Consider the following 26,176-nt stretch of genomic DNA (forward strand, 5'->3'; position numbering starts at 1 on the left):
TGACTACTATAAGGCTGCAAATCATTTATTATGTAGCTCACTTATATGGACTAATTATGATGCTTTTTTGCCCATTTTGAAACTTGACATTGTAAAACAAATTTGAAAACATCTTTAAAACATAAACTAGCCATTATCCAAACTCTATACATACTACATTTTTATGGAAGTAAAATAATGACTTATGTCTTTGAAACAAAAAAGCATGCCGAATAGCACTATCTGAAAAAATAATGCATTGAATTAACAGTACTTGCATTTTAATGCCTTGTATTTCCAGGGCTTGCATCTTTAGGTCCTGAAATGTAATATAGTTGTTCGTTTAAGCTGTGAATATTTCAATTAAAAATATTTCACACACTTTTTCATAATAAAAAAATCAATAATTCATATTCACGTTCCAGAATTCACTTCCAAAATATTAAATCGGTTAAAAAATACGATGTATAATATTCAACAGGCAAATTTCGGTCCATTTTATTTCACTTTCCAAATTCGCTTCCACAAATTCAAAGGTTAAAATTCGGCAGATAATTCGCCCTTTCACATCCGGGAGCTGCAGGAATAGCAGTAGAGCACAGAGGCATGATCTCTATCTACTGTCAGTCGCTCACCAACAGGTGGTGCAAGCGGCTGTTAAATAAGGCCAAAGCAACAGGTGGATTAAGTAATACACTTACAAAAACTGATCTGCAGAAATTAAGCAAGCGCTAAGTAGAAGTTTTGATTATCGGGGCATGTGGAAAAGCTGATTGCGCGTATGTTTATTTCAACCTCTTTTCTGTTACCAAATAAGCAGCATTCAAAGGAGATTATAATGGTGTTTTACCCAACGCTGAATTACAGAACTAACATTACATCTAAGGAAGACACATATTGCTTTCGGTTGTTTAGTTTGCCTAACTTTGTGTCATGGCTTGTGCGTCGCTTTGCTGTAATACTGGGGATCCCCTCACGTCACACTCCAGGATTCCCCAATGACGAGTAATGCTTCTCAGTCAAATAATACTGTGATATAAGACCTCAGATCTCAGAATACATTTTATTGATGATTATGCAAACTATATAGACAGTTAAGCAGATGTAAAATATGAACGAACGCTCAAGGTTTCACGCGGTTTCCCTCAGAAATCTGTTAAAGAAAAGAAAACACTTGGCTCACCGCACTAACAGTGACAGCGATTTAAAGACAAACTCACATCTTACTGATGATGCAAACTATATACAGACAGATGTGGATATGAACGCAAGTTACGGAACAAGAAAAAGTGCATGTTATATATATAAAATAATTTATTTAATTTATTTAAAAAATAATTAATGAATGAATAAGGGGCCATTCACATATCGCGCCTAATAACGCGTGGAAAAGGCTATGTGCGCCGCTTTCTCCTTTTTTCCAAAGTGCTCGGGCAGAAGCGCTCCTGAGGCTAAGCAACAATGACGCGCTCTCTCCATGAAGACGCGGAAATTTCAGCAAAGGATAAATGGATTTGCAGCACAAAAAAATCGCTTTCCATATATAATATTCCATGTATAAGGCAATCCATATACAGCTATGTTCAGCAGTTCCTTCATCTTGGCTGAGCTTTCAACGTTGTTACGGGAAAGGATGAAGCTGAATGTTTAGTTCTTGTCACATGACCTGCGGTGCGTTTGCGGCATTCTGAAAGTTGAGATGTTTTTAACTCGATGCTGTTTGGACGCGCCTGGAAAAAACGGGCGCGTCGCACCGCGTGCGCATCGCGACCGCGTCGCTTCCATTATGAGCGCGCATACCGCGCGCCTACATTGGAAATAACGAACTTGAGCATGCAAAAGACCCGATAAGTGAACGCCCCCTAAGAACTGCGGTCTTCTACAGTACTTCAAATATGCCGTGGAGAATCATAGAAAGTGACCGAATTCAAGAACATTGTTGCAGCATCTCTCATGCAACGAATAAACACCGCTAACTTGGAGAATACAGTGAAAACTCCTCTTTTCGCGTCTGCCCTAGACCCTCGGCACAAACATTTCAGGTTTCTCGATGAAAACATGAGAGAATTAAGAAAAAAAACTTTATTTGAACATTATCAGAACATTTACCTTGATGCAAGTGGTGCGGATGCAGCCGCCGTCAACAACGATGAAGAGGATGCAATAACAACTCGTAGGAAAAGGCTGGAAAAGGCTGAGCCAGTACTTCAGCGATGATTACAGAGAGTCCAGCCGAGACGAGTGGGAACAGTTCTTGCTGGAGCCATGTATTCCATGTATTCCACCGGATCCCATTCAGTGGTGAAACGAAAACACGAAGCGCTTCACAAAACTGATTCGCTTAGCACACCGTTATTTGTGAGTCCCGACAACGTCTGTGCCATCAGAGCGCGTTTTCTCCGCGGCTGGCCTTATTGTTAACAGACTAAGGAGCCGACTTTCCCCCAATCATGTTTACATGCCCGTATTTCTTAACAAGAACATTTGAAAGAATAGAAAAAAAGAAAAAAAGATTTGCTGACAGTTTAAAAGTTAAGTGTACAATAGCCTAATTGCTGCAGGCTGCTTTACATTTTTTCTTTGTTCACTTATTATTATTTTTTTGCTTTTAATCTGTACTTTTATTTGTTTGCACGCATTGCTAAAGGTTTTCAGCTACAAAACACGATGTGTAATGTTCAAGCTTATTGTGTGTAAGCTTGTTCAAAATGACGAAAACAAATGTTGCTGAAAAATGTCTGACTCATTAAACTTAATTTAAATAAACGAATATTCGAATATTCTTTTTTTTTTTGTGAGCTCAAATAGTCGAATGTGATATTTGTGGAAAACGCCCATCCCTAGTAAGTCAGTCTTGTATCTAGCAATGTACTACAACTGTTGGAACATGAAAACCCTTTCCAGGGATCTTTAATATGTAAATGATTGTATACTGTAAATATATGAAGGGAGGTATTGGCAAAATCTCACCTGTAGAAAATCACTATGAGAAATACAAGATTAAGAATTTGACTGTGTTATTTAAAATTTTAATTAAAACACATTGGACCTTTTAACCCAGTCAGTGGAATTGTCAGACGGTCCCTTGGGTGCGGTAGCACGTCAATAATTTCTTCAGTTTACATTTTCAGAATATACCTAGATTGTTTTTAACTCATTTTTTATGTTAATATAAATTGGTTGCATATTGTTAAAACTAATCATGGTATTGATATCTTTGTGTGACTGTCGACTTTATAGACCAGTGGTAATGGAAATCAATTATAAAGAAAATGCAGCGCATTGGATTCTTTTTGATCCCATTTGCTTGCCTGTATATAGTTTGCATAATCCTCAATAAAATCTATTCTGAGATCTGAGGTCTTATATCACAGTATTAATTGACTGAGAAGCGTTACTCGTCATTGGGGAATCCTGGAGTGTGACGTGAGGGGATCCCCAGTATTACAGCACAGCGACGCACAAGCCATGACACAAAGTTAGGCAAACTAAACAACCGAAAGCAATATGTGTCTTCCTTAGATGTAATGTTAGTTCTGTAATTCAGCGTTGGGTAAAACACCATTATAATCTCCTTTGAATGCTGCTTACTTGGTAACAGAAAAGAGGTTGAAATAAACATACGCACAATCAGCTTTTCCACATGCCCCAATAATCAAAACTTCTACTTAGCGCTTGCTTAATTTCTGCAGATCAGTTTTTGTAACTGTATTACTTAATCCACCTGTTGCTTTGGCCTTATTTAACAGCCGCTTGCACCACCTGTTGGTGAGCGACTGACAGTAGATAGAGATCATGCCTCTGTGCTCTACTGCTATTCCTGCAGCTCCCGGATGTGAAAGGGCGAATTATCTGCCGAATTTTAACCACTGAATTTGTGGAAGCGAATTTGGAAAGTGAAATAAAATGGACCGAAATTTTCCTGTTGAATATTATTGAATATTATCGCACTCTGAGTGGCGCCGATACAGGATGGCTGCCTCCGTGACGTGCTCTGCAGTTGTTTTTGTGTTTTTGTTAGTTTGTCCTGTCTTTAGTTATATTCCTGCAATCAGTTTCACCAGGGACGAATTGCTGGATATTCGGCAACACACATCTCCCGATATTTCACCGGTTTCTCAGCTCTCCGTGCCCACCTCCGTCTGTCAGTGGATCAACAGCTTCCTGACAGACAGGCAGCAGCTAGTGAGGCTGGGAAAATACACATCCAGCACTAGTACAATCAGCACCGGAGCTCCCCAGGGCTGTGTTCTCTCCCCACTGCTCTTCTCCCTGTACACTAATGACTGCACATCTAAGGACCCCTCTGTCAAGCTCCTGAAGTTTGCAAATGACACCACACTCATCGGCCTCATTCAGGACGGTGACGAGTCTGCTTACAGACAGGAGGTTAAAGAGCTGGCTGTCTGGTGCAGTCTCAACAACCTGGAGCTTAACACGCTCAAAACAGTGGAGATGATCGTGGACTTCAGGAGAAACCCCCCTGCACTCCCCCCACTCACCATCATGAACAGCACTGTGACTGCAGTGGAGTCATTCAGGTTCCTGGGCACCACTATCTCTCAGGACCTGAAGTGGGACATTCACATTGACTCCATTGTGAAAAAGGCCCAGCAGAGGTTGTACTTCCTTCGCCAGCTGAGGAAGTTTAACCTGCCACAGGATCTGCTGAAACAGTTCTACTCCACCATCATCGAATCCATCCTCTGCACTTCAGTAACTGTCTGGTTCAGCTCAGCTTCTAAATCGGACCTCAGAAGACTACAGAGGGTAGTCCGGACTGCTGAGCGAATTATCGGTACAACCCTCCCATCTATTCAAGAACTGTACTTATCCAGAGTGAGCAAAAGGGCTGTTAAAATCACTCTGGACCCCTCACATCCAGCACACTCCCTCTTCGAACTGTTGCCATCTGGTCGACGCTACAGAGCACTGAGCACCAGAACGACCAGACACAGGAACAGTTTCTTCCCTCAGGCAATCCATCTTATGAACAGCTGATAATAACTGTGGGACACACTACACTATTTATATTTATATACACTACACTTTTTATCCAACACACATACTTAGCGTACACGTAAATCTTTTGCACATAATATACATGTACATACATGGAACACACTATACTACTTATATTTATATTTATATACACATACACTTATTTATCCAAACACACATACTTAGCGTACAGTTACAATTTTTCCACATAATATACATGTACATACATAAATGCTCTTTTTAATATACCTGCCATACATTGTCAATTTGTATATTGTCAATCCTTACCCACCTATTTGTATTTTTTTTGTATTTTTATTCCTTATTGTGTTTTTTGTTCTGTCGCTGTTATGTTGCACTGCGGAGCTCTGTCACGAAAACAAATTCCTCGTATGTGTGAACATACCTGGCAATAAAGCTCATTCTGATTCTGATTCTGATTATACATCGTATTTTTAACCGATTTAATATTTTGGAAGTGAATTCTGGAACATGAATATGAATTATTGATTTTTTAATTATGAAAAGGTGTGTGAAATATTTTTAATTGAAATATTCACAGCTAAAATGAACAACTATATAAAATTTCAGGACCTAACAATGCAAGCCCTGGAAATTCAAGGCATTAAAATGCAAGTACTGTTAATTCAATGCATTATTTTTCAGTTAGTGCTATTCAGCATGCTTTTTTGTTTCAAAGACAAAAGTCATTATTTTGCTTCCATACATTTTAGTTTAAAAATAAATAAATAAATAAAAAATGTAAACGTTTTAAAAGAGTTTTGTATGATTTAACAACGTTTGTAAAGAACTTTTCAGAATTTATCCTTCCAAGTACAGCTAAACATGAACACACCCACAAGCTTACATTAAGGCCAAGAAGATGCACCACAAACCCCTGAGTTTACCCCTGTAGTTCAAGCCTGCTGTTCCATGTTTGCTTTCATTGCCCTGCTCAATTTGCAGTTGTGGTCTGGCACTATTTTCATTAAGATCTTGTGGTTAAGCTCCGCGCTTGGGACAAATTGCTATGGTGCTGATGAATAAGCCATCTTTTCCACTGCATGCTTTGGTGAAGAAACTGTCATTCACAGAATGGCTGACCTGACAGGTCAAAAGGTCACAGGTTCAGGAGTCACATGGATAGAGAGATGTATTGTAAGCAGGGAGGTCAAATATGTGTAGATTTCAGCACGTCAGCGGCAAGCAAACAGTAATGGCACAGTCAAGTATCCACAAACGCTCGCTCGCTCTCGGCTGTAGCTGGAATCTCTTTCAGAAACGCTGAACGGAATGGAATGTCTCAAACTTTGGCTCATATTTATCACATCATATTTTAGGTCAGAGATTTTAGCTCACCAGGCAGATTCGGCCGATGCGTGACTGTGATTTGGGACTCTGGCCCATCCCAGAAGACTTCTCACGGAAGAAAAAGTAGAGTTTGTCATCGTTTTTTTCGTTGCTGTCGGGGATGAGGTGCACGTGGATAAATGAAGGGTCTAAGAAATAAGAGAAAGAGGGAGAGAAAATGCAAATGTAATTTTCATTTTGCACAATTAAAAATCTATCAGCCTGAGAAATTACCTGAAATAATAAGGACTATTTTAGTTATCTGCATAAAGGTGAAAATGGAAAATTAAAAAAAAAAAAAAAATTCCCATATGCATAGAACTGAAATAAGATAAATCTTTTTGATCATTAGATGAATGGCAAAGTGTCACCTAATTTTCCTGAACTCTAGGTTACAGTATATAAAATAATAGAAATATAGAAACACAAACCCATACACTAAAACCTAAACAAAAAATAAAATAAAATAAAATAAAATAAAATAAAATAAAATAAAATACAATTCAAAACAACTCATATCCACTTGTTTACCATTTAGCCATCTTGAGTTGTATTGGTCAGTACGCATGACTGCATTTTTCCCCAAAGTTCGGAAAATAGCAGAGTCTGTTCCCATGAAATCAATATACACCCCTGCATACAGTTCTCCATCTAAGAGTAACAAAAACAGAAAAGAGAAAGTCAGAATGTAAGTAGCTGTGAATGTGAAAGAAATAAACCTTTGATTTATAAGCTTTTATTTTTCATAATGAAACCTCAGCCACACCCATGATGATGGATTATTGCCAGGAGATCCATCAACGCACAAAAAAAGAACATTCAACTGATCAAATGCGCAACTTACAGTGATCAGTCAAGAGAATGATTTTTTCGTAAGCATATATAATTATTATTTTTAATTGATTAATAATTCTTTGATAAAAAATTCATATTATTATTTTCAACAATATGTTAATTATGCAGTACTACGAATGTGACACTAACACTGCACAACGATATAAAGCTTGGCTTGGTGGCAACTGCTAACTTACATTACATTACAAGATTGACGCCCACTGGGTCTCATATGCGCTGGTCATTATGCATGTGCATGTGAGGGGTTAATATTGCCTCTGGAGGAATTTGTTCCTTGTTAAGTAGTGTGGGGGTCAAGTGTGTGTGTGAGTGTGCAGAACCCAGTTGCAGGCCATTTGAGCAGGTGTCTCAGCGTGTAGTTGGCAGAGATCGCGGCTGTTTAGGGGGGGCCGCAGAACCACGGCCAGGTGGAGCACTGTCATGATTAGCTTTCATGATTAATTCCCTCTCGGAGGAATCCAGAACACAGGGCCTGCCCGTTTTTGCCCACACTTGCTTCGGTGTACAGCGGGAGATACAAGTACAATTGGAGGGGTTTGTAGAGGAAACATGCTGGATGTAGAATGAGTTTGTTGACAGTCTATTTGCTCTGCCCAGCGGCAGTTTTTCCCGATGGCATATCAAAACTGTTGATTCTTAGGGGAAGTCTAGATTCCAGCCTGTCAGAATGCCTTGTAAATTCAACCAAACATCTCTAACATATGAGGTGGTAGTTAAATACAACCAGACAGGCAAACACTAAAGTGTTCTTTCAACGTATAGCATGCCAAATTGTTTGCAAAAGCTTCCTTGTCATGTTTGTTTGTGGCTTTTAAGGTCGCACTTCATGTAAGTCTGTGATAAAGTGTTTCACTGTCTTAGCTAAGTGGTTTTGCTAGTTTTGGGCTTTGCTAAGCTGTGCTGATTAGATGGTTTAGCCGGTTGTTTTCCTAGTCAAGGGTTTCGCTGAATTACCTGCTGTGTAAGCCTTGCTAAATTGGGGCTTTGTGCTGTTCTTTTGACTCAGCTGATGACGTGCTAGTTTGGGGATTGTTTAGTCAGGAAAAAGCTACAACAGATTTACAACAAATTAGTCACAAAATACTGTAGATTTATAAATCCTAACAAACGTATGGTTTTAAAATGGTCTAGAGGTAACATTCTTTGACATACTGTACAAATACACAGATGCAAATGCTTTGTTAAAGTGTTATTTTTCAGGTTGCTAGCTAAACACATTTTAAAGAATAAGACTATTTACACTTATGAACTAAAAATTCAACACATACTTCCAATGATGAGCAAAATCAAGCTTATGTGGCCAGCGGAACCTAAATTCATAAACTTGCATGTGCTCCTGTCTAGGGTGCATAATGTTTGTGGAAAAAAGAATGAATTGGGAAAAAAGAATGAATAATAATAATAATAATGATAATGATTATCATGTTAAATGTTAACAGAATAGTAAATATTGCTATTTTAATACTGTAAAATATTTAATACAAATTTTATTTAAAAAATATAATTTGATAGTATAGATAGTGGAGTGGCTAAGTGCTTATGTTTGGCAGAATCGTTCAGTTTATGATACAAGCGTGAAAATTGGCATGAGCAGTCTCCATGGGTCACTTGACTAGAAAATTGTCCGAGCCACTTGAAATTTCAAGATGGCGGACATTTTTCAAGATGGCTGACACCTTAGTGGAACAGTTAAGTGAGATAGTGGTTTATTTGGTGATACAAGCATGAAAATTGGCATGATCAGTCTCTGTGGGTCACTTGACAATAAGCCACCTACAGCTACTTGAAATTTCAAGATGGCGGCCATTTTTCAAGATTACCACCACCTAAATGGAGCAGTTAAGCGATATAATTGTTTAGTTAGTGACATAAGCATGCAAATTGGTATGACCAGTCTCGAAGGGTTGCTTGACAAGAAAATACTCTCAGCCACTTGAAATTTCTATTTTCAAGATGGCCGACCCCTGGATCCTCAAAAGATAAATTTTCCGATAGAAATGTATTGGTTTTTTTTTTCATTAAGGACGATTTAGTGTCATTTTATTTTATACAGTATGTTTTAGATTATTCAAAAGAACAACTTTTAATGCATCAAAATACAGTTGTGTTGATTTGTTAATTATAGATAGATTAGACAAGAGTGAATATCTGCACTACCAAGGAACACTGGTGATATATCACTGCTGTTTAACTCAGAGTGGGGTTCAATATAAGCTAATTGTAAAGTTAGTATCCCAAATGCTGTCTAATCTACCCCAAAACAGTTAGATAGCCGCACCTGAATTGACAGGTTGTGCCAGCGCAGGAGAGCCGAGCCAAGGTTAATGGGGTTTTAGTTGGTGTAGGCTACAGATCGCACGGTATATAAATGGCATTGGATGAACGATCGGACTAAGTGTAGGGTTAAAGCATGAACTTAGTTGTATCCCATACATCAAAGTGCTTGGTAAAAGGATAAACCCTCGGCCTCTGCCTATACATTTGCTGCAAACATGGCAGAAGCCATCATAACAGTTGAGAAAACTAACTGGGACAGATGTTTCATTTGTCAGCAGGACACCAAGGAAAAACTCATTAATCCGAGTTTATTCAACAGAGAGCACGATCGTACTGGTTATGATACCATTGCAAGAAATGTTCCATTATTTCATAAGATCAATGCTCTGCCTATCTTACTTAGTCCAACCCGACTAGATGAAGGTGATAGCATAGAAAACACATTGACAAGAAACAGAGCAAAATATCATTCAAGCTGTAAACTTATGTTCAATAACACAAAGCTGGAAAGGGCCCAAAAGAGATACATCTACTGCTGCTAAAGACACTGAAGATACCAAAGATATCCATGTCAAGAGCCCAAGAGGATCCCAGCCCTCAAAAGCTTTGTGCTTTATATGTGAAGATGAGAGTGCAATTTCCCCCTTACGAGAAGCAATGACGATGAAACTTAATGAAAGAGTCAATGAATGTTGACTAGATCAGGAATCTAAGCGACATGAAGCTCCTTGCAATGCTTATTGTTGGTGATGTTGTCAGGAATTTAAATACCACCCTGCCTGTCTCGATGGACTGTACAACAGAGAGCGAGACCATCTCAATGCCATCAAGCAAGAGCAGAGCCTCAAAAGCTCAGCTTTTGACTGGTATCCCTCTATTTGTTCAGAACTTGTCATCTACATCACGGACATGAAGACCACAAGTGACGGCACAGATCCAGTTATATTTAAGCTTGCAGATCTAGCCTCCCTCTACAAGCAATGACTGCAGCAACTTGGTGTCGAATCACCAGATGTGAATTCAACCAGACTGAAGCAGCAGCTGCTTTCTAGCATACCTGAGCTAGAAGAACACAAGGCAGGACGTGATGTTCTGCTTGCATTCAAGAAGGACATCAGCTCTTTGTCATGGTTCCATGGCTGTGTCAGCCAGAGTCGCTGTTGCCTCTGGATCTGTTCTTATTGACATTCAGTATTAGTCATTGCTCAACTTTTTGTTTGGTGCACTGTCTCTTCAGCACCACAACTGTGCTAATTTATTAATCTTATTTTTGCTTCCCCACCTCTCAGTATTAATTTGACATGTTTAATAACTGTTAATTAAAAAAAAATAAAAAATAAAAACTCCCTTGTGACTGTTACCTTGTTGTGGTAAGGGAGCTTGTGTACCTCAATGAACCCTGAGAGCTATGACGGTGGGAGGCAACTCCTGACAGGCTTTACCAAACTGGACAGGTCATGGGTGAGGAGTCAGACCAAACACAGTCGAACTACCTCTCTTGACAGAGTCTTTTAAAGAACCCAATACATTTCTATGAGAAAATTTATCATTTAAAGATCCACATGGCGGGCGGCAGTAATCCAGAAAAATTGCCGCCATCTTGAAATGTTATGTTGCCGTGGGCGGTTTCTTGTCAAATGACCCTTTGAGACAGCTCATGGCAATTTCCATGCTTGTATTACCAACTAAATGATTTCTTAAAGGAATACTTCACCCATTTGCATTTAGCTTTGTATTGTTAGAAACCCAGTCATATATTATAATGATCATGGATTTTTCCTTTATTTTTCCCTGAGATGGGAGAAATAAGGATTTAAGTGTTTTACTTCCTGCTTATTATGACGTAAAAATCGTCATTTTGCGTCATAATAAGCAGGAAGTCAAAATTCATTGAAAAGTGTAGAGACTACAGACACTAGCTTATTATTATTCCAGGGGGTGGGACCCACTCATCCTACAGGCCTATTACAGATCAGTGGGTGGGACTAAACTTACAGAAACGAAAATGAAAATCCACCATCTTGTTTGGAAGCTATGTAGCTAAGCTAACAAGCGCTTATGGAGTCAGATTTACGAGAATGGCTGGAGGAACAACTCATGATATGGAAGAAGAGGATTTTCAAAGTCTGTTGCTCGAAACAAATGTTCGTGGCTATCTATACGAGCCACAATATAGCGCAGAGGAGGAACAGGAGGCGGCGGCTGCAGCCGAGGCCGGAGACCTGCCTGTCGCGTCCGAGGAGCCCGGGCGTGCTCAAGCTGGTGCGGACTGGTGGTGCCTGTGCTCTCGTTGTGCGCCTACGGACACAGAGCTAGAGTCCGTCTGCTGCCAAGAATTTCAAAGATGCCAATTTCTCCTCGAAGAAATGTCTGAGGCAGACAAGGACACGGATGTTTGCGTTGTGAACCATCCTAGTTTCGCCCCGCATATGGACAGAGGCGTCCTGGAGACATATTTCAGAATTCCGAAGGTAAACTGGAAACGCCAGCCGAAGCCTGCAGGGACAAATGGACGTCTAACTGTAAAGTAAGTGTTTCAATTTTATTTATTATTCATTTCGTGAAATGTACACAATTTCTTCAAGCATTATTATCATGAAATGATTCCCGGTTAATAAGTTACGTAACGTCAACTGTAAACTGTTTGTGCAGTACCTTTTTTAATGCACAAAAAGCTTACTGTGGCATTGTTTACTACTGTGGCACGTAAATACCATACATCGCTAACTGTGTCCTCAATGTCTTGGGAGTGGGAGTGGCTTGTGGAGCTGTGCAAATGTGTTGCATTGTGGGAGTTGTGGTTTTCCATACAAATGAGCCCTAAAGTTACTTTCTGTAATAACTCGGTCAAAAAGGCACCAAATTTGAAAATTTTAATAGATTTCGACTACATATATGACCCACTTTCAATGAAGATCAATGTTCCCATGGGTGAAATGCTCCTTTAAGCCTAATTGCTCCACTAAGGTGGTGGCCATCTTGAAAAATGGCCACCATCTTGAAATTTCTAGTAGCTGTAGGTGGCTTATTGTCAAGTGACCCACAGAGACTGCTCATGCCAATTTTCATGCTTGTATCACCAAATAAACCACTATATCACTTAACTGCTCCGCTAAGGTGTCGGCCATCTTGAAAAATGGCCTCCATCTTGAAATTTCAAGTGGCTCGGACAATTTTCTTGTCAAGTGACCCATGGAGACTGCTCATGCCAATTTTCACGCTTGTATCATAAACTGAACAATTATATCACTTAGCCGCTCCACTAATAGCTATAAAAGAAAAAATTAATATTAATATTATATATTTTTAAGTGGTAAAATGGAGCATAGTTAACTTCTAAATGTAATTTTAATTTTTTTGCCTCAAACATTATTCTGAAACTACGCATTACCAATGATCTATAAACCATCGGGTTTTCTAGTGCATGATGCCTCGCAGTGAGAAGCATCATTAGAAGGCTTGTTAGAAAACTCGGCGCGCTTGGTTGATTTGCATGTTTCTATATAAAAGTCTTTTATTGCCATCTGAGTTCTCCATTACAAGTTACTCAGAAATCATGGTTTGGACTTTTCCAATACACACAACCAATAATGCAGTGATTTCTCCATTTAATTCAACTTAATTGTCACCAAGTCAAAAAATTTACCATCTCGTGAGCAAATGCCAAGTTGTTTCTAAGGCGTGCAGGAAAAGCCAATCGCTTTTTGGGCAATAGCTGTGCAATAAGTCTACTAAAAAATGTTTTGAGTTGCTTTGAGTAGACCCTAAAGAGAATGCTCATAAGGGTAAAAAAAAGTTTTTTAGTAGTAAAAGACTGCACAATATGGCTGTTCACCGAAGTAAAAAATATGTTTCCACAGTTTTCAAATGGAATCGCTGAAAGGACTTACTAATCAAAGCAGATACACTGTTCAATTTTGGATCATATGGACACTTTCCCTTCCCAGAATCCTCCTTGCCGGGCTCCAGATGGAAGATGTATTCCTGAAAGGAAATTGAAAGCCAAGATTAGCTCTCTCTGTCTTGCAGTCAATAATTATGTAGAAACGCTTTGCATATGTCCTCAAATCCCTTTAAAACATGACACAGATTTAGTTAACAAGGTTAGGCGTGTGATGGCAATGATGCACAGGTGGAAAGAGAAAAGCAATAGCGCAAAATTATATAATCTCAAAGACAGATCTTTGAATACAATGTGCAGATAGAAAGTTTCACTATCCAAACTTTTCTGCTCGTCCATAGCCTGCTAACACCTGTCTAATCCTGCATCGTTCGCATGGCAGAATGGCTTACTGACACCAGCCCATCCCAGAATCCCTCAGGCATGATGTAGAAACACTGACTGACAGGTATTTGGATATGCGATTTAGGAACTGCCACGAGCGTGTGCTGACATGCCCCGAGGACTCGCCATGAGCCAGATCCATAGTTTTCTAACCCCAATTTCTTTTTTACAGTCACAGGAGGAGACGGAAGAGTGCATGACATTTCTAATCTTATCTATCAAAATTCATTTAAAGGAGAGCGGAACATATTCGGATATATATATATATATATATATATGCACGGATCTCAGGCTGCACGGATCTCAGGCTGCCTGGCAGACATCTCGGCATGGATGAAAGAACATCACCTACAGCTCAACCTGGCCAAACCTGAGCTTCTTGCCTTCTTGTCTTCCATCACCACAGCATGATTTCACCATCCAACTAGGTTACAACATCAGTACAACATCAGAAAGATCAGGTCCTTTTTAACAAAGAATTCTGCAACTTCTTATTCAGGCCCATTACATTTCTAGGTTGGACTACTGAAATGCTCTTTTGGCTGAACTTCCATCATACACAAACCTCTACAAATGATTCATTATTCACTGGCATGACTTGTCTTCAAGCCCAAAAGGGCCCACGTCATACCCCTCTTCATCTCCCTGCACTGGCTACGGTTGCACTCACATCAAGTTCAAGAAATTGATGCTTGCAAATAGAACAGCCACAGAATTACTTTGACTCACTCTTATGAATCTACAGCACCTCCAGAAGTCTGAGATCTATAAGTGAGCAACACATCATGGTAACATCACAGAGAGGCACAAAATCCTTAAAAATCAAGTTCCTGGCTGTTGAAATGGTCTTCCCATCACCATCTTGAATGCTGAATCTTTGAAAATTGTCAAGCGACAGCTGAAAACTCATCTCCATCATCACCATTTGACTTCATCCTAAAAATTATTAATAAATATCAAAAATATTATTATAATTAATAAATAATAAAAAAACATTGCTTTCTCTTTTCCTTATCTCCCCATCTAGCTTGTACTAATCTGAACAATGCCTGAAACTTTGTATTACGAGCACTTCCTGTGTTTATTTGCCTCTTTATGATGAATCTCTTGTTGTATTCCTCAATTGTAAGTCACTTTGGATAAAAGCTTCTGCTAAATGAATAATAATAATAAAATAAAATAAAAATAATATATATATATATTTTTTTGTTTTTCCTCACATTTTAACTAAAAAAAGGCCAGTTTCTGCAGTGGTAGTGCGTTTAGATTGTTTAGTCAACAAAAGTGTGGTGTAAGACTTAAGTCTTTACATTCTGATTCATAAGTATTGTACTTGGAGGGAGCTGAGGTCCTGAGAAGGTTAAGCGCTTCTTCCTGTGATGTGAAATGTAGGACGGCTGAAGTATTTGAGTAATGTTTAGCTGTGTAGGTCTATTATTTCCTCTGCTTCTTTGTGTATGGTAGAGCCGACTTGTGTTTGCTCTGGATCAACTGCCTGAAAGTTTAGCATTCACTCCTTTGAGGGCATGAACGTTGAGGTGGGTGATCAAAATAAAACCAAGAAAGTTACGTATTGCAAGTTAGTTATTTATAAAGAAACTGCAATAGTATAATAAAATGTAATGTTGTAATGTTCCATTGTAAAATCTTGCTAATTAACAATTAACTAAGCTCAGAAGATAGTTTTGCAGGTTGAACTTCAAAGACAATACAGAAGAACAGAACTTTAAAAAAAGGTAAACAGAGGTTAACCATGAAGACATTGAAACTAAAAGAAAGTGAAAACTTTAACACACACACAAAAAAAAACAATAACAAGATGTGAGACACAGAACAAAGTTTGAAGAGAAAACATCTTAGAAAGATGAGACAAAGAGTTAACAAAAAACATCCAGACATCAGCCACAGATGAGGTAAAGCAAGAAAAACACAGAGGAATGAAGAGCATGCAGGTTATGCATCTTTAGACGCAAGGAGAGCCAACAGGCTCACTGCAGACATCCAGATCCGTGTCCCACCTGTAGTCCTGTCTCATCAAACACGGTTTCAGATTCAGCTGCACGACTAGCTCTTCCTCTGGTCTGGGGCATCTGGAGATGCATAGCGGTCTAAAACAGAACATGATCCATGATGTTACTCACTTACTCAAGCACAGTTGCCCCTTTCAAAAAATAAAAGAGGACAAGTTCAGCTAGGCACTGAGGTGACCTTTAACACTCAGAGAAAACAATAATTATTACATATACGTGTATGTATGTGTATCTATGAATGCTTTTGCAAGTGAAACAGCAGCTCTGTTCCAAAACCTAATGAGCTTAAAAAAAAGAAAAATTAAAGGCATCACTGCAAGTATCCATCACAATAAAATAAATCCCAGTATGCACTGCACAGAGCTTAATGCATGATGAAAAAATAAATACGTAAACACACACATCAATTTTTTATATGATACAAATGTAATTTTTTTCTATCACACATACACCTCATTTCACACGTGTGTGCAATCATCTCATGCCAATTTTAGCTTGTTTTTATCATTTTCATAATTTTCTAATTCATGTGAAATATTTAATACTTGTACATCTATATTTAATATTGTTTATAATTAATACTTTTACATACACATTTAAATTAGTACAGTATATAAAAATAATATTAATAAATATTAAAATATATATAAAATACAAATATAAATAAGTTATATTTATACATTTTATTAATACAGTATGACACTTGCTTAGATTTGTATCCTTGTATTCTACTATTCTATCGTTTACGTTTATATTTAATACTTTATCATAATATATTTGTGACGAGTGGGGCGGGGCCGAGGGATGTGGGAACACGAGTGAGGCCGGTGGAGTGATTGGGAAATCCGCTACACCTGCGACCCACCACCGGTCTTGAGTCCCACAGAGGAGATGGAAGGATATAAAACTGGAGCAACGACAGTGAAGGACGAGAGAGGACCAGGCCTGGGCTTTTAGTTGTGTTGTGGTTTTTATTTGAGCGCACCAGTCGTCCGTGAGGGGCTGGTGCGCTGTTTTGTTTTATTTTGTGATTATTAAAATGTTATTTGATTGTCCACCGGTTCCCGCCTCTTTCTTCCAGATGAATATGAAGGTTTTTATCATTACAGTGGTGCCGAAGCCCGGGAGAAGGAGGGACGCGCTGCTGAAGATCCCTCGCCGCTGTGGTGAATCCGCAGTGCCACAGAGCGGGCGAGGAGGATGCCGCCATGGACGCTCTGTGGCACCGCGGATTCACCACAGCGGCGAGGGATCTTCAGCAGAAGAGTGTAAAGAAGTGTAAAGCAAAACTCATCTGGGACTGTGGTGTCTTGTGTTCATGCAGATGCTTATCATAACAGAAGCTGTCGGATGGTTTGACCATGATGAGTTGCACAGCCAGCTCTCGGAAAACCTCAAAAATCAACATTGAGAGTCAGCACATCTGCTGTGGCCACATGTGTTTCTTTCAACATACTGTCTTGGGTAGAGTCAGAATGAAAAGACTGGGCTTGCACGCCAAAGGCCTGCTGCAGTCGGCCACATCTGTATGTCTTCGGATTAATGTGCGTCTGGATGTGTTAGACGTGATGCGTGTTGTGCTCACTGGGGCAGAGTCTGAGATGTTTGCCTGACTGGAGGACTTTGTGGACGCAGTCTGTGACCCAGGTTTCCTGTCTAGAAAGAGCTGGGGGTTAAGGGGTATGATATCAGCTCTCAGCTCTTATAGAAACATTCACATGAGGAGGGCATAAAAAGGATTTGTGCCAGTACTGGAAATGTTGAGGAAATTCATTATTATGGAAAGCTACAGACCACCAGCACCATACTGAGACGCTATAATGGGAGCTCCCATAGCATAACACCGTACATAATACAGATCGCAGACTTGAAACTAGAAAAATATAGGAATAATTCTGTAATTATTTACTCACTCTCATGTTATTCTAAACCCATATGACTTTACAAATGACAGCATTTAATGTCTATATGTTTAATATTTAGTGAACTATTTTTACTTTAAATGAATTGGTAAAATTTTTAGCATTTTGTTGCATTTTGAAAATGCTGCCTTGAAATTAAATAAGTTTAAGGTTTATATATATACTTGTTTTTATTTTTTCAGTTATCATTTATTCTATTTCAAGTTGTGAAAATGGTTTATGGTTTTGGTTTTAGCTGAAGGTTTTGAAAGACAAAGTTGCATTAACAATAAAAGACAAATGACAAATGACATTTTAATTTCTGGGTAAACTCATAACCTGGAAAAATAATGGTAGTATTAGATTAGGTGTGATTTTATGTGCATTTGAGTGAAAAGAAAAAATAATAAAAAAAATAAACAAATAAAAATTCTATTGGATTCCCAACTTATAAATTCTATTAATTCCACTTCAAACATCCCATGGGCCGTCATTAGAGAAAAAGTGTAGTATTTAGTGAGACGAATGTGCTAGCTGCACAAGCAAGGGTCCTAAAAAGGCAAAGAGGGTCCACAGTGTGATGCCTGGCTAGAGTGAAGAAACTCAAGCTCTTCAATTAAAGAGTAAGCCTAAACAGGAGAGAGAGTTATAGCGCGCTGGGGAAGGCAGCTGTGAGGGTGAACGCCAGCCAACCCCTGGAGGGTTTTTAACGGGGGAGGAGGTGACAAGGGGACGGTGAGTGAGAAATTACACTTGATGAACTGTAAGAGTCTGTAATAGATAGATCTGTTGAGAAATCTGGAAATGGAATATCTATAAATACAGTAAGAACAGGTGTACCCGCTATGTTTAAGACACACCTCTCATGCCCTGTTACCCCACTCTTACCATAGGCTTGCGTCCTCTGTTGACATAAGTGCACACTGGGTTGTAGGCGCCCGTCCCACACACGTACAAGTGTGTCCTGTTCCATGGCTCGATCAGACGGATGAAATTACCGCACTCGCCCTGAGAGAGGAAAAAATCACGGTAATTATTTTCACACATGTATGTGACAGGCTGAACAAAAGAGCCATTAGACCAGACATTAAAAAAAAAAAAAGGAAACCTGTGAAATTGTTGCTTTTAGTTCCAGTCTGTTGGATTTTAGGTTGTGTTAGCATTACATGCTAAATGCCTCCGTTAAAATAAACTCCAGGCAGATGTAAATATTTGAAAATTAGTCCTACACTTCAGGGAAAACAGACCAACTTTGATGGCAGTATACAGTGGCAGTTAGTCCAAAAACAAGAACTGTAACAATGCCAGAACATACTTTGCTAGTATGCAAACAAAGATGCTAATGTTGTACCAATGCAATCAGGTATACATAAGAAGTCTCTTATGCTTACCAAGGCTACATTTATTTGGTCAAAACAACACAAATAAAATATTGTGAAATATTATTACAATAAAAAATATATATTTTATTTTATATATTAAAATGCAATGTATTCATTTATTTAGCAGCCATTACAGATGTCACATGATCCTTCAGAAATCATTCTAATATGCTGCCCAGCTGATTTGAATTTTACGTTCAATAGTTCAAAAGAGTCAAATCAGAAAAATGCACCCATAAAACCTACATGAGGATTCATTTCATAGCAAGTGCATCCACCATTAATAATTCATGAGATGTGGTTAAAACCCATCACATCCCTCAAACAAAATCACACTAAGCACCATACCAGAGCACAACAAAACACCCCAAATGAAATGCACCCCACAGATGTGCAGATAATCAGGTGATGCACAGTTTCTTTACCAGACCACTAAACCGCATTTCTAATTTCATATGTCCGCAAATCTAGGAATTTGACCGGTTCGAGTTAATCTCATGCTGGATCTAGCATCTGTTTTTCTTATCTGAATATCTATGAGTGCATATGTTTTTGTGTGTGGTTTCTGACCAGGAAGATTGAGATTTATAAAACATATATTTGGCCTCAGCACTACTCCTAAAACCTGAATATATCACTTTCACTTCATTTATATCAGCATATATTTTTTGTTGAGCTTCAGGGCTGTAGACCTGTCCCTGACCAACCAACTTTATACATGCTGTGCATTTTTAAAGACAAACCACAAACAGATGTCACATAGATGTACTGTAGTGTTTCATAAATGAGTGCTGGCTGGAGATATCCAGATGAGCTGAGAGGTCTAAAAGATTTCTTGCGAGCAAACTGAAAAATGGATTGTGTTGTGTATATTGTTATAACTCTGTCTGAAATAATTATTGGAGGAATTAGATAACATTTAGCCCCAGTTCTCTAATTGGATGTGTTGAGCTATTTTCAGAAATGTTGTTCTCAGGTTTTCATGGCCTTCAGGATCAGAGTTTGTGAGCGGAGTAGAAGCAAAGAAGGCACTCACGTTTGTGTCTTTTCCACTTAAAACACACTCCGTCTTCCTCTGTGGGGAAACAGGCCAGTGTATCTGAAAAAGAACACAGGTCAATCCCATTTGTCACAACAATGACACACTATCTCAGAAACTATCTCCTTTAACGCAACAACCTTTCACCGTAATGAGCTGAACTAGTCAGGGAATGTTCACCCTGAGTTTTTATAAGGCCCCAGGGTTCCCCACATATCCAGGCTTTAGTTTTATAGAATTTAATAGTCAGTTTCCTGCATTGCTGTGAGCTAATCAGTAAAAGTAACAGTGATAGAGGAATGACCCTGTGATTTTTTTTTAAATAAAATAAAATAATACAAAAAATAAAAATAAAAATAAAAATAAATAAATAAATAAATCTATGCACTTATCTATCGGTCTATGTTGGTGGGAGGCAGTGTGGGAGTGACTTGTGTTGGTTCTTACTATGAGGGGTTCTCGGTTGATGTCGTGGAGGTCCAGGGAGAGTATGTAGTCTTTACTGCCCACATACATGCGGTCATGATCCTCATCCATGCGCAAGATGCGATAGTCTGATGTGTTCAACAGGAAAGAGAAGTGATGGGCTGTATCTGTAGACCTCAGATCTGAAGAATGAGAGTGAAAATTCAGGTCAATCAGTGAAAACAAACCTTTTATTGCTACCACATTGTTTGTTTTAGGAAGATTTACACCGAGAGAAAGAGCGCTCCACTCCCAGTTTCATTCCATTTCCATAATTGCTTAAATACATATCATAAAAACATGGCAACTTGACAATAACATGATAGTTTTGGCCACAGTTCACAACAAAGAATACTCAATCTATTTCACTTTATGAGGTAATAGACCGTTTGTTATTACAGGCACAAAACATGGCAACCAAATCTGTAATTATGTCTTCAGATTTTTCCAAACTTATCTTAGAGACACACAGACATACTGAGGTCTGAGAAGGAGAGAGAAAGAGAAAAAACGCTTAATTCACCTCATTTCAAAAGCAAAAGGAATCAATAAATTAAACAAAAGAAGAATATGAGATTGCTACTATAGAAGCCCTGTCTTTCTATTAAAGAACATGAAAGAAATTATTTAAAAAATAAACTACATTAACATTTTTGTGTAAATATTATTAAATTCAGGATATTACAATTTATTGAGGGCGTAAAATAGTTAACAGACAGTTGTTAACCTGGTGTTGCACACAGGTCACAGAGGACAAAGAACACACACGTCTCTTCAGTCTGTCTGTCAATCAACAAGTCAGGAATCACCCAGTAGAGATAGATAACGATTAAAAATAAATTCTAATCTTAGTAATTTATCAAAACAAATCCAATGAAGAATTACCGGTTTATCTGCCTGACACAGGCCCTGAATTCACTAGCACAATACTCTCTGATTAATCACATTACCGTTGCTCTGTTTGCATAGTTTGATTTAATATATCCACGAGCAAAGGTTGTGTTTTGAGGTCAGGGCTTTGATTGACAGCTGTCAAAATGTGTGTGTGTGTGTGTGTGTGTGTGTGTGTGTGTGTGTGTGAGAGAGAGAGAGCCTCCGTCTGTGAGATTATTTGTGTTTCAGCTCAAGGCAGAACAATGAATCCATCATGTAAGCTATGTGTGAATAGACATGAACAGACAGACATAAAGAAAGAAAAAAAATTGCTAAGGAACAAGAAAAGAGTGAAAGAAAAAGTCTGAGCCAAACATCAAGCAAAACAGAATTAAAAGGGAGAATAAAGAACAAAGAAATCAAGAGCAAAAAAAACAAAAAAAGTAGACTCCACATAGTAGTTCATGCTCCTTTCAGCACATCTGTCAGCATCTTCTAAACATCTGTTTGTTTTAGCAGCCCTTCTGACTGACCATCTGCTGGCCCAGACCTCACTCACACCAGTGTGTGTTTCCACTTAAGACACAGGTGAAGCTTTCGCACACGAGACCATGAGCTCAATCTCAAACTACATCACAATGATGCTGGGATAGGAGTGGTGGCTTAGCAAAGCAGTAGCACAATTTGCCTCAAACAAACGGAGTGACATTAAATGTTAATACCTATATGGAAGGTTAAGGGTCTGTTCAAATCTTTTTCTCAAACAAGCAGCTTTAATCAATCATAAGCAAGACAGCACAGCTATTCTGTTCACCACATAACCTTAATATAACAATTCGACAGGATATTCACCACGTGTATTCAATGATTTTTGCCGAGCCATGCAGCAAAACCAGTTCCTGAAGACCTCAAAGAAAACACTAGTGTTTAAAGTCTGGAATGTTCTACTGGGAGGGGAAATGTACATTTACTATTGTAGGAATTCAAGTATGCACTGTGTCTCTAAATGCACAAAGCTTGCATCAGATCTAAGGCTTGGCATATTATCGGACCTGACGAAACCAGAGTAAATATGGAGTGGAGACTGTGCATGCCAAAAACTAAATGTTACTCTTATCTTGCTCTTCTCTCATTTTCTCCCTTGACTTTCAACCCCAAACTCTTTCATTCCATCCCTTTCTCTCTAGCAAGACAGAGGGCCACCTGTGGAAACAAGACCAACTGTCTAAAGATCCCTGTACTCCAATACCAACAGCTCCATGTCTATCTTGGATCCATCTGGACACATGAGCCAGCAGCTTCCTGACAATATCAGACTAGAGTCTACCTAGAAGCAATAAAAGGCAGAGCCAAGATGCAATGCTAACAAAATGATACTCTGACAATTGGAACAGTGACATAGTTTACACAAATACAGTGTTGAAAAAAAGTGCATCTGAAATTAGATTATTTTTTGTATTAAACTAAATGAGATGCAGTTCTATTCAACAATTCCTTCAACTTTAGTTACCACCTTGGATGTTTATTATACAGCATACCAGGAAGACCCTAAAAAACTGCTTAATTTTTCCCAAATTAGTATTATTTTTTTTTATTATTAATTTATTTATTTGGATTCATTTTTTTTTTCGGTTTTATTTTTTCTAGACTCTGTTTTATTAGTTAAAAGTTAAAAGCATGTCTAATTAACTAAAATCATGAAAAGTACACAATTTAACAGGAATACATTAAAAGACAAATAATAATAATAATAATATATATTTTAGTTCTCTCTTTTTTTATTTTATTTTTATTTACAAATTATGTTGTCTATTAATTTCATGGATTTCATTTCATATGGATTCATTAAATTGTAATCTAAAGCATCTCTAATTAATTGATTTTATATAAAAACATGTTTGTTTTTTTTGTTTTTTCAGAAATACTGTGTTGAGTATATATTTCTGTCACAGTTTCTTCAAGTTAAACCGAATTTTTATTTTGACAGCTTGCTGTAAAGACCTTGCAGCTTCTGTTTATATCATATGATGATAATTTTTTCACAAAAGAAATGGTAAAATGTTCATGAAGTGACTCTCAGAGCAGTGCTAGAGATCGTTTATGTGTTCATGTACTTGTATATATTCATATATTAAGGCGGCAGAGGCTAAAATCGAGCTTCAGTATGTGTGTAGTAAATGAAACTGTGAATCTGTGCCATTCACACAGAGACATATATGGAGTATTCATATATAATTTTTTTTAATTTATTTTTTTGCAGCTTAATATTCACAGACACTAGACCATATCACATTTTGATTTATGTGTGCTGATTTTTCCAAAAAAATTGAATATTCTGTGACATTCCACGCTGTACAGTAAATTTGATTTTTATTCAGTCTGCGTTTTCCAAAATGCAGAAATCATAGGGCCCTAATACTACAGCTGCATCCAAAATCACATACTTCCCTAACGTACAGTAGGCGAATAACAGTATGTGATAAGAGTGGTATTGTATGTCCGATTTCATAATATTCATAAAGCAGCTGGCGAAAAGCACCCACATTGCCAAATACTTCTGTCAAGATTCTGAAGTGTGCATCCAATGGATCCCATGAGGCCCCAATTCATAATTTGTGAAAGATAGTGAACCAATGCAACTAACTTATGTAGATTACATGACTATGACAACATGGTGAACGCAGTACGTCCAGATTCATATTGTATTGAAAATAATTACTTTCCCCAGAAGTAATCGATTTTGGACACAGCCTACAGTAAGTTTTGGAACTGAGCTACTACTATGGTGTCTGATTTGGAGTAAGCTGAAGACAGGTCAGACAGACTAATAAAACAGTAGAGGTGCTGAAATATTGCAAAAATAACCACAGAACTGGTCTTAATTAGATCTTCAAGGCCAGCGTCTACCAAAACCACAGCATTCTTTGATGGACCAATGTTCCACCTTTAGGTGAAAGACCTGTGAAAATCCAGTCAATTGGAGCCAGATAAGCCCTTGAGGAACAGTATTACCTTGCGTAGTCTTAGTTGGTGACTACTGGGGGGTCTGTTTTACACAGACACACTGGAGACTTTGTCTTGAGAATGGCCCCTCTCTGCTTCGCCTCTGTAGCATGAAATGGCTTGTTGGAGGAAAACTAGAACTTGGTGTTGCTAACGAGTGAGTAACCTGACCCGTACTTGCACTTTTTAGCCTTTTTTTACAATTCCCACTCTCACGGATACATGCCCACTCTTGTTTCTTTACATGAGCAGTGTAGCAGGAAGAGACAGAGGGATATCCTTTCCCAAATACTGCTGCTATGTTCAGCTCCTTCTCTTCTTCTACCTTCTCACATGCTCTGAGTTTCTCCAATCAACTGAAAACCTTCTCACTTCCTTCACGCCATATGCTCTGGTAAACCTTAAGGTAGGTAATGCGACCTGGTGGGAGTTTTGGTGTGGGTATGTAAGATCAGCTCTAATCCATGCTTGCTAAACATGATGGTACCAAGATTTCCAGCACAGACCTCTTTCTTCCTGACTGGCTTTTCCAGTTGTTGGCCAAAAACAATCGCAAAACCCACAAAGATACATGTTCCCATAGCATTACAATCATAAGCTGCTGGATAAAGTCACTTTCCATAGCGTTAGTTGCATTTGCTATGATTCAGTCAGCGGCCCTTATGCAGTGGTCACTGTATTGAATAGAGGGCTACCAATACTGTCCCACCAGTGAATCTGGATTAGTTAGTGTACTTGACATTAAAAAGTGAAAAACGACATAAAATATTGTTGTAACAATGGCCAAACTTCATTCTCCATCAAGAAAACTGCTTTTCCAACACACTTTCCGCAGCTGAGAGACATCCAAAGTTCACCTATTCAAAGATTAAAAGCTTTTTTGTGTTAGAAAGACAAAAAAAAATCTGATGAATAACAATAGCATGTAAGTGATTCATTTCTTTATATGTTGGTCAGTTGTTCACTTTGTGCCGCCAAGTATGCTTGATTTTGGCTGCAAGAGCAGATATTACGAAAGGTCTCATCGTTTTTTCGTTCATGCCAGGGAACCCTTATCTTTGACATAAACTTTACACAAAATGCCTTATGTATTATTTGTAACACTTTTTCCGTAGGAGTGTTTGTGAATTCTTTCGTCCTACGTAAACCAACATTGCGTAGTTTGAATGTTTTGACATACGCCTATTTACACATAAACAGCATCATTAACTCCAGAATATGATCTGTATTTGGAGACACAAATGGCAAAAGTAAAAAATTACTATTTATTATTATTACAGATATTTTATTTTAGAGTGTAAACATTTGTTCTAATAATAAAAATCATTCAACAGCATTACTATTTGGAAGTCCAGATTGCTAGCACTGCTATTGTCTTTATACAGCTTTCTCCAGTTTCAAATTTGGTTAAATGTAAGAGCTGCTGCCAAGCGCAAGCTCCTCTATGAAATTCAGTCTGGCCTTAAGGAGAGGAGGAAGAGAGAGATGAGGGTGGTTTGGGATTAGCATGACACATGTATGCAGGCGGTCCAAAGCCAGAACCCACATCATTGCTCTTCACAGCGAAAGTGTATTCTGTATGACTGTGTACTGCTCACTCGCTTGCATGCACAAGCAGAAGCGACATACTCTAGACTCATGAAGTGATAATTACAGTTTAAGAGGTGCAGGTGACACACAGAAAGCACTCCCATATAAATAGCAGTTTCCACCTATACACATCTTCCAGGACATGC

General features: G+C 38.4%; 1 protein-coding gene across 2 annotated transcripts in view; it reads right to left on the minus strand.

Moving 5' to 3' along the window:
• Positions 1–26,176, minus strand: part of sema3fb (sema domain, immunoglobulin domain (Ig), short basic domain, secreted, (semaphorin) 3Fb) — a 75,547-nt gene that overhangs the window by 14,806 nt on the left and 34,565 nt on the right. Inside the window, exons 3-9 of one of the 2 annotated variants that reach the window (XM_059537778.1) lie at positions 20,547–20,707; positions 20,097–20,159; positions 18,567–18,686; positions 15,766–15,855; positions 13,353–13,446; positions 6,862–6,981; positions 6,340–6,479 (exon numbers count right to left, since the gene is read on the minus strand). In XM_059537778.1, the coding sequence (XP_059393761.1) occupies positions 6,340–6,479; positions 6,862–6,981; positions 13,353–13,446; positions 15,766–15,855; positions 18,567–18,686; positions 20,097–20,159; positions 20,547–20,707 (788 nt within the window). The remainder of the gene's footprint in view (positions 1–6,339; positions 6,480–6,861; positions 6,982–13,352; positions 13,447–15,765; positions 15,856–18,566; positions 18,687–20,096; positions 20,160–20,546; positions 20,708–26,176) is intronic. The other variant, XM_059537779.1, reaches the window with a different exon arrangement.

Source organism: Carassius carassius, chromosome 44 (assembly GCF_963082965.1).
Source record: "Carassius carassius chromosome 44, fCarCar2.1, whole genome shotgun sequence".
NCBI classification, from domain to species: Eukaryota; Metazoa; Chordata; class Actinopteri; order Cypriniformes; family Cyprinidae; genus Carassius; species Carassius carassius.